At 37.4% G+C, this 15158-nt stretch overlaps 1 protein-coding gene across 1 annotated transcript in view; it reads right to left on the bottom strand.

The window, feature by feature from the left end:
• Positions 1 to 607: 607 nt before the first annotated feature.
• PPP3R1 (protein phosphatase 3 regulatory subunit B, alpha) overlaps positions 608 to 15158 on the bottom strand; it is a 58857-nt gene continuing 44306 nt past the window's right edge. The window contains exons 3-6 of the mRNA XM_060026469.1: positions 10738 to 10914; positions 9593 to 9652; positions 7878 to 8062; positions 608 to 2747 (exon numbers count right to left, since the gene is read on the bottom strand). Of these exons, the coding sequence (XP_059882452.1) occupies positions 2700 to 2747; positions 7878 to 8062; positions 9593 to 9652; positions 10738 to 10914 (470 nt within the window). The 3' untranslated portion in view covers positions 608 to 2699. The remainder of the gene's footprint in view (positions 2748 to 7877; positions 8063 to 9592; positions 9653 to 10737; positions 10915 to 15158) is intronic.

Below are 15158 nucleotides of genomic sequence, written 5' to 3'. Positions count from 1 at the left end.
GAAACAAGGTGTCTCCTATTACCTAATTCATTGATTACGTATTCATTAAACACTAAGAACTAGGCAGAATCTAGACAACCAGGTCTATCAGTGAACAAGGGACAGAAATCCCTGCCCTTGGGGAGCTTTCATTCGTGTCATTTCCATAACCGGGGAAGACAAATACAAAATGCTTAAGTGAATCATGTCAGAAGAGGTTAAATGCTATGGAAGAAAACAGTGGGGTAAAGGAGAGTCAGGTGTATTAGTGTGTTTAAATGGTGGCCAGGAGAGTTCCTGTTGAACCAGGACACGGCTGAAACCCTTGGAAGCATTCCCTGTGGGTAGCCTGGGGGGTGAAGAGACGGTGCACAGGCCTACAGAGGAAGCACGCCAAAGGCTTGGGGAAGCACGGAGGCAAAGGAGGCTGGAAGCAGAGGGAGGGTGACACACCGGGTTCTGCAGGTCACTGTGATGACTTGTGTTTTCACCCAGTGACAGAGCAGACTTACTTATGGCTCATAGTCAAAGATCAAATGTCAACTTACTAGAGTTTTTAAAAAATCTGAAAGAGTGAAAAAAGACTATCCAACGGCCGGGAAAGCCTGAAGACCACTGTGAATACACTCAATCAAGTTTCAAATATTTTATTTTCTTATTCATACAGTATGAAGTTTTCTAAAGATCCCACAACATGATGTTTCATGCAGAAGAAAAACTAAACATTCAACATAAACCATCCCTCCCCACCCACCCACGCACGCTAAAAAAAAAAAAAAAGAAAAAGGAAAAGAAAAAACCCTCAGTCCCCAGTAAGGAAATAATGTTTGCACTATTTTTCTGTAATGCCAGCCAAGATATGCACAAGCAAGAGAAATAGAAAGCATTTGCTAAAATATCTGTAACAAATACTTATGTACAAAAAATTCACAAAAGACTAGTTCCCCCCCTTGAAGCAGAGCACATGGCAGTTGACACTGGAACAGATCAAACCACTGGCTGGGATTATAAGCCACGTACTGATCCAGAGGAAGAAAGTTACATGTAGTGGAGATTTTCAGTTTGAACATTAACATTTCCAAAGTTTGGCAACATTATGTTTTAAAATTATGCAAATTATGTAAACAAGAGGTACATACTTTAAATCGATCTACATGCAAAACTCCATGTCATGCAAGGACACCAAGCACCGGGATTTCTCTCACAGACAGAGCCCATGGCGTGCAGCACTCAGCTGAAGGAACAGCGATGGCAGGCGGGTGTGCCCAAATTAAGATTCTTTCCTCTTGATTCAACCTGCCTTTTCCCACTCATGATTATAAAACCAGTTTTCTAGAAAAACTATATAGGGAAAGACTACAGTCCTACAAAGCTAACCAGAATGTCTTCTTCCAGCCAATAGTACCTTTGCAGAAAAGGGAAGGGATAATATCAAGTGGTGGAACATGGTAAACTACTTTTATATCACACAAATTTATTAAGTTACCTGTTACGTATGTGGGCAAATCAAGAACACCATTATGCACTCTCTATGCCTTGTGGTAAAGAAATTTAAGAGGTATAAGTTTGGATATAATTTTGCTCTTCTGTGGCATATAGATGAGTAAGGTTTCTCCCATGTAAGTCATAAATAAGTATATGTGGGTGTAGAGATACACACATGCACATTAAATATCACCAGTTTTAGATTAGCTGCAAGTCTTTTGAAACAGAGAAAGGAAATTTATGGTTTAAACGTAAGCTTAATGACAATTTACCACCCATGTAATGAAACAAATAAACGGATAGCCTAAGCAGTTACATGATTATTTCAGGAACTCTTCAATAAGTCATGTCCGAGATAAATCAGGATTGCCTCAGATAGCTTCTGTCCTTTGCGAATAAAATCACAACAAACTGACACTTACTCAGGGACATCTAGTGAATGTAATGGCTCCTAGTTATGAAGTAACAGAATGAGGTGGCCATAAGCTCTGTGCTGTTGCTATATGAACACAAGAGCAGCAGCGCTGAACTATACTTTCTGCTCAAGCAGAGACGTCGTCAAAGCTGCGCAGCAATGAGACACAGTCCCTGGAAATATATCACAGGTATAAATAAAGTTACAAACTCCTTTGTTACAAAAATGTAATCAAGGTAAATAATAAGATGTTAACAAATGCTTTGTCAATCTCTCAAAAGAGAAAGGGCAGGACAAGGAAAATAGCTGGCCTAACACCTGGCTCAAATTGTACAATCTTCAATCTATATATAAAACTGTGTGAAATAAAAGTAAGGATGTTGAATGTTCTGCTTGGCACTTTTGTACTCTATCATTTTGCTTCTGAATCAAGTATATTAAATTAAAGCCAACCTACTACACATATAGAAAGCTACATATATCTATATATAAATATTTACATATGTATATATAGATACTTTCTTGTTATAAAAGATGAAGAAAAATAAATTAAAAAGCCAACCCCTTCCCTTTCTTCACCACATTGATATGCTCTTTTCATGCTGCTGTCCTTCAGCTTTAAAGTGCTACACTGAGTTATTGAGAGAATAAGAGTTCAATAACACTTAGTTGGCTTCATGAGGCTCATGTTGGAAAATGTGGCTTCACAGAGAAAAATACTTCCATTTAAATACACAGAGAGCATTGCTGGACGTCTTGAGCAGATCTTCAGAGATGGAGAAGAAAGCAAAAGTGTTGGGTGGTACTCTTTACAGAAGAGTCACACGTCTACCACCATCTTTTTGTGAATATCGAGGCCGCCTACAACCTGCAACAGAGAGAACAAATCAAACTTGACCAGGTTCGACGGACTCCCTTGTACTAGTCTAACCACTTACCAAAACTACAGCTTAAAAAACATACTACTTTAGCCATTTCCAGAAGCTGTTGTTTTTAAAAACCTGCATTGCCTTTTGTTAGAACTTTCGTGGCTTCCTTCTCCTAGGATAACATTTTCTTGTGTTCTAGCACTAGGGCTGGCAAATTTTTCTGTAAAGGGCTAGGCAGTAAATATTTCAAGCTCTGTAGGCCATGTATAGTTTCTCTTGAATTCTCTTCTCCCATTTTTTTTTTTTAAACACCACTTTAAAATGAAAAAACTTTTTTAGTTCAAAAACATACAAAACAGGCCACATGCAGGATTTGGCCCACTCTTTCGTCTGTCGTTTCGACATGGCCTTTAGTAGTTTAATATTAAATGATAACCAGATGTTACCATAAAAACTGTCAGAAACCAAATGCAGGCTTCACTGTCAGTCTGTTCTACAATATATCAAAAAGTAATAAATGAATAAAATTTTCTGCACATTACTTTCAAATACTTGTCAATACAAGTCAAATACTTGTAAAGTTGTTACAGACACCTCAGTGAATACTGACATGGCCATGTGAAGTGCAATTACCTGTATTATTATTTGGGGCATAAGTTTTATTAAGTATAACCTGTATAAAGAAAGTAAACCATAAATGTTCACAGCCTGATGAATTTTCAGAGCGAACACCCAAGTAAACAGCAGCCAGGGAGGGCATCACTGGGGCTCTTCCGTGGCCCCCTTCCCGCACTGGCCACCTCCCTCCTCCCAAGCCACCGCCCGCCAGAGGTGGTCACTATCATGATTTAACACCATAGGTTACTCTGGTCTGCTTTTATACATTTTATAAATGAAATCTTTTGTGTCTGGCTTGTTTCACTCAGCGTTGTTTGTGAGATTCATCCATGTTGTTCTGCATAGCTACATCTGTATTATTTTTAAACCTTAAAAATTTTTTTTTGAAAAAGAAAGCTTAAACAGCCAGCTAGTTCTACAACTTCTGTTATGAAAACAGCAGTTTGCTATCCTGCCCTCAAATTTCTTTTTACTTAGAGGCAATCATTTAGAATTTTCAGCTGATTCTCAGTATTTACCTATAGGTGTCCAAATAACACCCCTACATTGCTTTTTCTTGGATTCAAAGTTTTAGGCATCATCCACTGACTTCCCACCACAGAAGATGAAGATTATACTTTCACACACACCTCTCCCTTCTGTCTCCTACCACATATACTTCCCACCTCTCCCACGCTTCAAAAAATTGTATCTTTTTTTTGATTAGGCAGAAATTCAGCATTTTATTTATGACTATATAGAATACTACTTACAGCAGAAGAGAATTGTGTACTATAGTTACTTTTTCTTTCCTGCACATTTGTTTTGCTACAGTTAATAACTGATCTTTTTCTTTGCCAGGTGTTCTATGTATTTATCATTAATTCAACCCTAAACTTTGTTCTAAACGCACTTAAATATATTATGTAATTCTATCAATTTTACTGTCTTGAAATCACTCCCAGAGCTTTCCAACCTGCTCCCATCCAGGCCTGTCATCTATGGATCCTCCTTCACCATCATCCTAGAGATTTCCTTCTTTCATGTTGGACCTTCTGCTTCCTGGATCCCACATTGTCTTCTTTTTTTGATTTATAACCTTTTTATAGTGGGAGCACATCCTCTAGTAGTTTCCCAGAAAGGGAGGCCTTGCATACCTAAAATGTCTTTATTTCCACCACCTAGTTTGAGTTTACTGAGAGTTCTCACTTGAAAATAACTGTCCCTCAAAATTGTGAAGGCAATGCTTCCATTGCCTTCCAGTTGCCAACTCTGCTGAGAAATTTGCCACCATTATGATTCTTTGTATGACACCCTTCCCCTACCCCTCTACTTTAGCTCTTTGGAAGTTTGTAGAACCATCTGTTTGTTTTAAAATTTCATGACAATGTGCCTAGGCCCACATTTTTATATACTATGCTGGGTACTCAGTAAGTCTTTTTGGTCAAAGAAGCTCATTACTTTTGATTCTGACATATTTTCTTGATTCATTTTTGACATTTCCTTCCTTGCATTTTCTTTCTGGACCCCTAGCATCTGGGTGTTAGACCTCCTAGAATCTACTTCAAAGTTTAAATGTCCGAGAGCTCTTTTATATATTCTCCAATTTTTGTTTCAAAAATCCAATATATTATATCCCTGAGGATAACCATGACAGATTTTTGTTCTACTTTGAAAGTTGTCACTGGCCTTGCATAGCCTGCTTCTCCAAGCTTCTTTTTCAGGTGTTATCTCATCTCTATAATCCATTTTAGAGGCTTTCCTTGAATGTCTGGTGATCCATGGCTCTCTGCTCCTGTGGAAAGGGCACTAGAGCCTCCACATACAAAGTGGGGCTGTTGACTGTGGCCTGCGCTTTGAGTGATCAGTTAAGACCATTTCTGGAGATCAGATTTCCCAAAGAGGGCTGTCCCACCTCTTGCCTGGAGGGTACAAGTCTAGCTGCCAGGGACTCAGGTTAGGGAACTGAGCCTTTCAGGGATTCCACCTTATAAACCAAGTTGCTTCTCAGCTTTCCAAGTTTCTAGCTTAGAATTTTTACTCCTGTCTGCTAAACCAATTAACCATTCAACTTTATAAGTTGCCAAATCTAGTTAACTATCCTCTCTGCTATTCACTTGGTCCTTGTGGGTTTATAACCTTTTGTTTTTAACCCATTTAATTTCAGTGGAGGTTTGAGAGGAAGCAAAAGTAAATAGATGTGTTCAGTCCACCAACTTTAATCCTGTCACTAATCATTTATAATATTTGTGCATGGTAAAGTATTCTGAAAATGTTAAAGTAGGTATGTAGTATGTGATCTTATTTAAAATAACTTCCTTGGGACTTCCCTGGTGGCTCAGTGGTTAAGAATCCGCCTGCCAATACAGGGGACACAAATTCAAGCCCTGGTTCGGGAAGATCCCACATGCCATGGAGCAATTAAGCCCATGCACCACAACTACTGAGCCTGCGCTCTAGAGCCCATGAGCCACAACTACTGAGCCTATGTACCACAACTACTGAAGCCCATGCGCCTAGAACCCATGCTCCGCAACAAGAGAAGCCACTGCAATGAGAAGCCCATGCACCACAATGAAGAGTAGACCCCGCTCGTCGCAACTAGAGAAAGCCCATGGACAGCAATGAAGACCCAATGCAGCCATACATACATACATACATACATACATAAACTGTCTTTCTCTTTCACTGTTATAGCTTAAGAAATCAGAATAAAGAAAAATCAATGAAGCCAAAGTTAAGAGCTTGATAAATGTTCCAAAAAGTTGGCTTAATACACAAAACATTTTTCTTCATTCCTGAACTATGCCCTCCAAAAACACAAGTAAAGGCAATTTATCACAAAATGCTGAAAAACAAACTCAAAGCTTAGCTTATGTCTTCAGTGTAAATAGTACCATTTCTATACCTAGGGATGTATTTTAATTTCCTTTCACTGGTAAGTGATTTACATGCAAGTTTTAGTTTATATTTACTAAATGCAAGTAGTCTTCACTTATATACATCCTTTCCATTAACACTCCAGTCAAGAGTTTCCCTTTTTTGTTTTGTTCCCTCAAGTCTTGGAATTATTTTTTTTTCCTTCTTTCGAAAACTGGCTGCTACCTATGATGCCACTACCAGCATGGTCTCAGGTCGCACACAATGCGATGTCCGTCCACGGGAGTCCTTCAGCAAGTACTGGCAACAGTGAAGGAGGAAGGACTTCCCTGGTGGCGCAGTGGTTAAGAATCCACCTGCTAATGCAGGGGACACGGGTTAGAGTCCTGGTCTGGGAAGATCCCATATGCCGCGGAGCAACTAAGCCCATGCACCACAACTACTCAGCCTTCGCTCTAGAGCCCATGAGGCACAACTACTGAAGCCCAAGTGCCTAGAGCCTGCACTCGGCAACAAGAGAAGTCACCGCAATGAGAAGCTCATGCACCGCAACAAAGAGTAGCCCCCGCTCGCTGCATCTGGAGAAAGCCCGTGCACAGCAACAAAAACTCAACGCAGCCAAAAATAAGTTAATTAATTTATTAAAAAACAGTGAGGGAGGAGACACAACGGAGGGACAGGACACAGAGCAGTACCACCTGGCACGGGTTCCAAATCTCAAGGCTCAAGCCTATCTAATCTCTTCCAAAAAGACCTCGAGTGTTCTTTAAACTAGAGCACCACCCTACTTTTTGAAACAAAATGCAAAGATAGTATTCCCTTGAGATGAAGAAAGATCCTTAAAGGATCACGTGAACTTCTACTTAAATGCTGAAGTAGATACTTAAGTCCTTATATAACACACAAAGTAATTTGTTTTCCCTGGTGTCATCTAAGTAAAAAATGAGAAGAGGAAAGTCTTTTATAGAAAGATTTCCCAGTCATGACTGAAATTTTTCAAAACCTTTTCTTTGTTATCTTTGCCTTTCCTTTGCATTGCTCAGTATCTCTAGCTTACAGTTAAAACTGCTTTTAACACATCAAAAAGTTAGTATCTTTGCTTTAGGGGCAGGAGTAAAGAAGAGAAGTAGTAAACTGGAAGCTAAGCCGTTGCCCCAGTTTCCACCTAGAGCTAGTTGTCGAGGCCTTCCCACAACTGTAGCCCCTGCCTCTGTGGAGCCCTTGCCCCAGCGTACAAGGACTACCCATCAGTAGCTTAGAAAAATAAAATCACCCTTTTACAAGGCCTAGCTGCTGAGTTTAAGATGGACAGGGACTCCATTTCTGTTGTCCTCATGAAACCAAGCCTCTGGATTCCTAGCTGAAACTCATGAACTCATATTTCCCACAAAAGTATTTTCAAACAACCTAGCTGTTCATTTGGGAGGCTACCAATAATAAGTAAAAGTTACTAGTACCATTCTTGTGGCATTTTATCAGACAATCACTGAGAATAAAATCAGTAACACTTACAACAAAGAACATTTCAAAACCTTGAATATGGAGCAATTAGGCAAAATCAAAAGTAGAAATGTCTAGGGCAAAATAAAGGAATTCTCTATTAAGTGGTATTAAAAATGTTTTCATGAAGTGTAACTAATGAATGTACTTACAGCACAGAATTCTTCAAAGGATATTCTTCCATCTCCATCCTTATCTGCATTTATTATGGTTTTGTCCACGATTTGCTGTAACTGTGTATCTTTCAGATTGTTCCCCACCATCATCTTCAGCACCTGGAAGAGTTCCCCATTGGAAATATAGCCATCTTTATCCATGTCATAGATACGGAAAGCAACTAAAAAGAGAGTAAGGAAAATCAATGGCAAAATCAAAGGCAATCACAAACGAATACTTTCAATGAGAGAGAGAACAATAAGCTGCCAAACAATTAGAATTCTACTCTGAGGACAGCTCCTTCCTACACAGAGATGTCTCTAGGTGAAAATGGTTAAGAGTATATGGGCTATGGGACTTCCCTGGTGGTCCAGTGGTTAAGACTTCACCTTCCAATGCAGGCGGTGGGTTTGATCCCTGGTCAGGGAGCTAAGATCTCACATGCCTCATGGCCAAAAAACCAAAACATAAAACAGAAGCAACAAATTCAATAAAGACTTTAAAAATGGTCCACATTGGGCTTCCCTGAATCCGCCTGCCAGTGCAGGAGACACGGGTTCGAGCCCTGGTCCTGGAAGATCCCACATGCCGTGGAGCAGCTAAGCTCGTGCACCACAACTACTGAGTCTGCGTTCTACAGCCCGCGAGCCACAACTACTGAGCCTGTGTGTCACAACTACTGAAGCCTGCGTGCTAGAGCCTGTGCTCCGCAACAAGAGAAGCCACCACAACGAGAAGCCCATGCAGTGCAACAAAGAGTAGCCCCCGCTCGCCGCAACTAGAGAAAGCCCACGCACAGCAACGAAGACCCAATGCAGCCAAAAAATCAAAAAAAAAAAAAAAAAAAAAAAAAGGTCTACATTGAAAAAATCTTAAAAAAAAAAAAGTGTATATGAGCCATGGAATCAAGACTGCTTTGGCCAATTAGTGTAGCCTAGTGGTAAGTTATTTACCCTTCCTAAGCTTCATTTTCTGCACATATTTAATTGGGGCTAATAATAGTTCTAACCTCTCAGGTTCTTTACAGTACCGAATGAGATAATATACAATCAAAGACAGCAAATGCTATTACTATTATTCTCATTTGTATCAAAAAGAGTTCGTTTGCAAAGGATGTTTGCATATAGCCTGCACCTCAGAGAACTGTTATAAATACAACATCTCTCTAGTTAAGAGCTGAATGTTTTAAAAAGATATCAGATGTTCCCTATGATAGAGGCAGCCTATGTAAACCAAAATAGTGGACTTCTGGCTAAATAATTCTGAATACAACGAGTGTAAATAAAGTTAACCTAATCATATTAGAGCATTTCTTCTCACTTTCATGCCAACATTTTATAATAACTATAAATGGAATATAATCTTTAAAATTGTGAATCACTATATTGTACACTTGTAACTTATAAAACACTGTACATCAACTATACTTCAATTAAAAAAAAATCTCTTATCTAAGACATGTAATTCATATGGCTGTAGAAGGAAATTCTATTTTCCTTCTATCCAACTAAAAGCAACAATGACACATCATTAAAAAATGCAAACTGCAAATGTCCAGAAAGGATTTTCTCCAGAATGTAAAATTTTTGTTATGTTTACTAAGGATCTAGAATAAAAGACATCTTTTAGAATATTTTAAAAGGAGGTTATAATGCAGTATGGGGTAGTGGTCTTAAGAGGGAGAATGAACTCAGTGAAGAGAAATACTTACACCTCAACTTCTGTTCCTTATCTCCTTTGACACTGAACTGAGAGACTCCCTCAATGAACTCTGAATAAGAATAAAATATGTTTACAAATCAGAAGTCTCAATTTTTTACAAAGAAAAACAACACATACCCACACACACACACACACACACACACACACAAACCCCTACGTGCTGACAAAAAGATATTTTCTTGCTGCAAAAGAAAATATTACTAGCTGTGTTTAAAACTGAAAAAGCCAAATTTGAAACTTCGTAACAAACGAGGTTCTATATATATACATTTTAATCTGAACCTTGAGTTCTCTAAAGTCAAATCAATTTAAACAAATATTTACTTACGCTACAGAGCATAACACTCAAAAAAAACCCCATATTCTTTAAGCTATTTAACTCTTTTTTCTTAGAATATGACAAAAGGAGGCTTTAAAAAAATTTACATTGTTTGGCAGGAAAAAAAAAAATTTTGGATTTCTGGCTCCAAAATTCAGAATCATTTAAATAAACTGTTGGATGTTTCATTAACAAATGGTCATTTTTCTTCACTGCCTGCTAAACACTAAATCATAACCAGTTTTAAAGCCCTTCACTTCTAATCCAATTCCTCAAACTAAAATAACAAAATCTGTTGATTCCCTGGTGAAATGAAATGTTTATTTACTTTAAAGTGTAGAATCAAATGGTTAATATTAGCAAAAGCGCTACTGTCTTCGTAAAATCTTAGATTAACTAAATTAATCCTTTCTATGATAATACTCATATCCTTATTACTTCAGCTTACTTTTTATTGCTGACTTAGTATTAAGTCTCATTCTTTTATAAAAGGTTTTAAAAATGTAGCTTCTAATATTGTAAGTTTCCCTAAAGTGAGACTAATTTTCGAACAGCAAAAGAAATTCTAAATCCCATTTTTCAGATTACCTTAAAGGGCAATTTGATCATTTATGACCCCAAAAGTAAAAGATCTTATTAGCCCATTAAGGTTCATATATCAGACTTTGAGGTTTTAATGTAATCTATCTTTATAAGAAAACCAGTAATACACATTCAAGAAAAACTAAATTTTTCAGACATTTTTGTACACAGAGCTGTAAGATGCTATTCACAGATTATCTAACTGGTAGTTTAAAAAAAAACTACTTCCTTACCTTTAAAGTCTACTTCTCCATTCCCATCTGTGTCAAATATATCTATTACTCGCTGTACTAAGGGATTCTGTTGTAACTCAGGCAGAGACATGAACTCTTCCACACTCAAAGAACCAGAATTGTCCAAATCGAGCTTCTTAAATCTCTTTCCTAGCCTTTTAATTTCATCAGCATCAACTAAAAGCAAACAAAAAGAGGCAGCAAGATTTAACAAACGATTTTGTGATAATTATAGGAAAAAAATTCACCACTTATCCAAGAGTTTAATTTCCAATTTAAAGAGTTGCATATACGATTGACTAATTTCTTATAACAAAGAAAATATATCATAAAATTTTTTTTGTTACCCTTTTGTTTGTCTGCACCTGCCATAACATACAACCAACTGTATGCTGAGTAAGATATTACAAGATTAACAATGCTAAGCTGATCATGGAAGTCACGTGGTTTTACCAGGCAGACTAAATCAATCTCTATGTACCAGGCACTCTAATTTTCACTTATCTTGTAAAATTTTAATTTAGTTTATTTCTAGCAGTTCGTGGTTCAAAATTTGAACATGGTTTGAACACAGTTCAATATTCAAAGCCTCCCTCCAACGTTGCCAGCTTCTTGAATATTCTTCTAAAGATATTCTTTGCAAATATGAGCAAAGAAAACCCAGCATTTTTAGATTTTAATCCTTTAATTAAATTTTTAAGAAAAAATTTTATAAAGGTTAAATTTTTAAAGGTTACTATCCGTTTACAGTTATTACCAATATCCTAAAAATCAGGCCCAGATCTTTTCAAAACAGATCAAACCCGCCTTGGCAGCACCATCAAGTGCTTCAGCTTTGCACTTCGTACAAGCTAAATATAAAGAATTCCAACTTTTGGCACCAACTTTCATCAAAGATTTTTTTCTGCTACTTGGGATCATACTCCCTTAAAACAGATGAACAAGGAAAAACAAACAAACCTCACCCTTTTGACTCATCTTGTGACTCAGAGATACTGTTTTTCATATGTTTTGCCAAGCTGAAACTCATGTTATTTTTCCACTTTTTGTAAGGATACCTTTGGGAGGATTATCTTTTTTAGTAGTTGGAAGTGCCTACATATTCAATTTACATTATATTATACAAAGTATTGTAATAGTTAATCGTATAGTCATACATATATGTATGTCTCTAAAATTTAAGATATTAAAAACTTAGATATTTTAGTCTGAGTTTATAATATAGGTATATATTATAATAATATAGGTATTACTATGGAATGTTTACATGGAAAACAGCAAATTAAATTGTTGAGACCATACCCAGATCACTGCACCCTTGAATATACTCAGGAATAAATGTGAAATCTAGATGGTTTCCTATTTTAACAAGTGATTTCAAGAATCTTATTAATATTACCACATAAAATAATTAAGAAGTTGCCTTTAGAGAGCTCATGTTGCTACAGTAAGTTTAAATAAATATTTCCAACTGGACATATTAACGCTAGAGAGTATATAATATTAATAGAGATAGAAAGGTTGCTTATTCATTCATCATCTTCTCAGATGAAGAAACATTAACCACCTCTCTTTATTATACATATATTTTTTATCATTTAGAAAAAAAGAATGTAAGAGATTCCCAACAGTAGCAAAGAGATGCAGGCCTCTGGCTCTTCAAGCACTGTTATTACTATACACACACACCAAGCTGCTACTCCACTGTTAGGTGATTTTGAGGTTTCTCAGCATGAAAAGGAAAAGGAATAAGCAGAATGGTAGAAAAATAGATTTTCCTCAAATTTTAGCCAATTCTCCAAATTTGTAAAACAGTAATAAGTAGCAACAAGACTACTCCTTCAGGAAATTCTTTTAATAGCCACTTTATAAATAATTTATTACCTATTAGTCCATAAACAATTTAAAACAAAATAAAGCAAGTCTTATCAAATCCTCCTAGTGATAATCGTATCTTCAAAGAAACAACTAAATGCAATGTGGGATCCTGAATAGAATTCTGGAAAAGAAAAACTTTCCAGTGTCACAATTTCTTTTTTCACTAAAATATACAGTTTAACAGTACTGTAAAAATGTTAATTTCTTGATTTTGATAATGATAATTGCACTTCAAGTCTGTGAGATGTTACCATCAGAGGAAGCTTGGGTGAGTGATATTTGGGAACTCTATGATTTTCGCCACATTTTTGTAATTTTTCCTTAAGCCTCCTCCTATTTGTAACAACTCTTAATTTTTCTCCTTGTGTTTCATGACTTTGAAACTTCTGATCCAGTATTTTGTAAAATATCCCTCAGAGTGAGTTGCTGATGTTTTTTTCATGATTAGAATGCTTTGGGGCAAGAATACCATAGAAATGATATGTCCTTCGCAGTGCATCATTATCAAGGGGTTCATGTCAACATGTCTTTTCACTAGTGATGCTAATTTTGATCACTTGGCCAAGGTGGTTTCTGCCAGATTTCTCCACTATAAATCTACAATCTTTCCCTCTGTATTAAAATATATTGGGAGGGGGTTTCCCTGGTGGCGCAGTGGTTGAGAGTCCGCCTGCCGATGCAGGGGACACGGGTTCGTGCCCCGGTCCGGGAAGATCCCACGTGCCGGGGAGCGGCTGGGCCCGTGAGCCATGGCCGCTGAGCCTGCGTGTCCAGAGCCTGTGCTCCACAACGGGAGAGGCCGCAACAGTGAAAGGCCCGCGTACCGCAAAAAAAAAAAAAAAAAAAAAAAAAATTGGTGGGGGAATACTCTGAGACTATTCAAATATCCTACTTTCTCCTCAAACTCTGATCTAATTGGAGCATCATCTAGGTAGGTCTTGTTTACAAAATTTTATTACTGTGGTATTGCCTAATAATGATTTTCTTTTTCCCTCATTATTAACTGGACTGTTCCTGTCAAAAAACAAAACAAAACAAACCTGTCCCCTTTCCCTATTTGTTTGTTTATTCAATTATTCGTATCAGCATGGATTCATGGGTACTTATTTTATCCTATGGGTTAAAATCCAATGTCACATTACCTGTTAACCAAATTATTCCAGCTTTCTTCTTTAGGTACTACCTCAAGCTGGCTCCTGTGTGACTTTTCAACAATCCCCAATTTGAGCATTTCCTTATTTTCTGGCACCATAAAATGTTCCATTCTCATCCTGACTATGTATTTAAGAAGATATGCCCCAATCTCGTTTGTATGGCAGGATATTTAGAACTATGCTATAGAATGAAAACTATAGATCCCTAATAAGGGATCTTAGAGGTACTGTGGAAAGAGCCCTCAGATATGATAAAATTACCTATGGAGAAACATGTGTTTTTTTTTTTTTAATTTATTTTTATTTCTGGCTGCTTTGGGTCTTCGTTGCCGCACGTGTGGGCTTTCTCTAGTTGTGGCGAGCGGGGGCTACTCTTGTTGCGGTGCGCAGGCTTCCCATTGCGGTGGCTTCTCTTGTTGCGGAGCACAGGCTCTAGGTGCGCGGGCTTCAGCATTTGTGGTGTGTGGGCTTCAGCATTTGTGGTGCGTGGGCTCAGTAATTGTGGCTCGTGGGCTCTAGAGCGCAAGCTCAGTAGTTGTGGCACACGGGCTTAGCTGTTGCACGGCATGTGGGATCTTCCCGGACCAGGGCTCGAACCCGTATCCCCTGCATTGGCAGGAGGATTCTTAACCACTGTACCACCAGAAGCCCCGAGAAACATGTATTGAATAACCTTGTAAAGACTAGCACAAGAATGAAGCCTTATAGTGTTGTCGATAGAAGCTATTGGGTAGTTTTTCAACATAAAGATTAATTTAAAAGTTTTAAAGTCTTCTGTAAAATTCATCTTCTACAAAAGTAATGACTGTATTTCCAATGTTATCCCAAATAAGAAATCAAAACCACTAGGGGGCGCAGATAAAACCTTCATAAGCAGCTCCAAAAAACTGCCTAATTTTATAACAACCTTGTGATTACCCTAGCAGTCTAGTATTTATATTCTACACAGAATACTTTAACAGAACAAAGCAAAGAAAGCTCCCTATTAATACTGAAAGAGAATCAAAAGGGCATATTATGAAAAATGGACATTTGTGCTGTGTCTTTTCCTTACAAATGAAAAACTTTCATCCACTTTAAAAGGTCTAGGTTCTAGAGGTATATCATAATTTTCTAATGCAAGAGGCAACACATGCTCTTGGTGTTTCTAGATTAAAATTATGACACACTTAAAAATTATTAATTATCAAATATACAAGAGCTACACATCAGCACCAACAAAAGAATTATCAAGTTGTAATCAAAACGCTAAAAAGAAATTTTAAACCAACTTTGGGAAATAACTGATATTCCAAAAACGCATTATTAAATATACAATTCTACAGGTTTTGACAAACATATACACCTACGTAAGCAGCACTGCAATCAAGACAGAAGCACATTTCTATC

Source organism: Delphinus delphis, chromosome 12, assembly GCF_949987515.2.
Source record: "Delphinus delphis chromosome 12, mDelDel1.2, whole genome shotgun sequence".
Lineage (NCBI taxonomy): Eukaryota > Metazoa > Chordata > Mammalia > Artiodactyla > Delphinidae > Delphinus > Delphinus delphis.
Note: the sequence above shows the minus strand (reverse complement) of the source record. Positions and strands in the feature narration are given on the sequence as shown.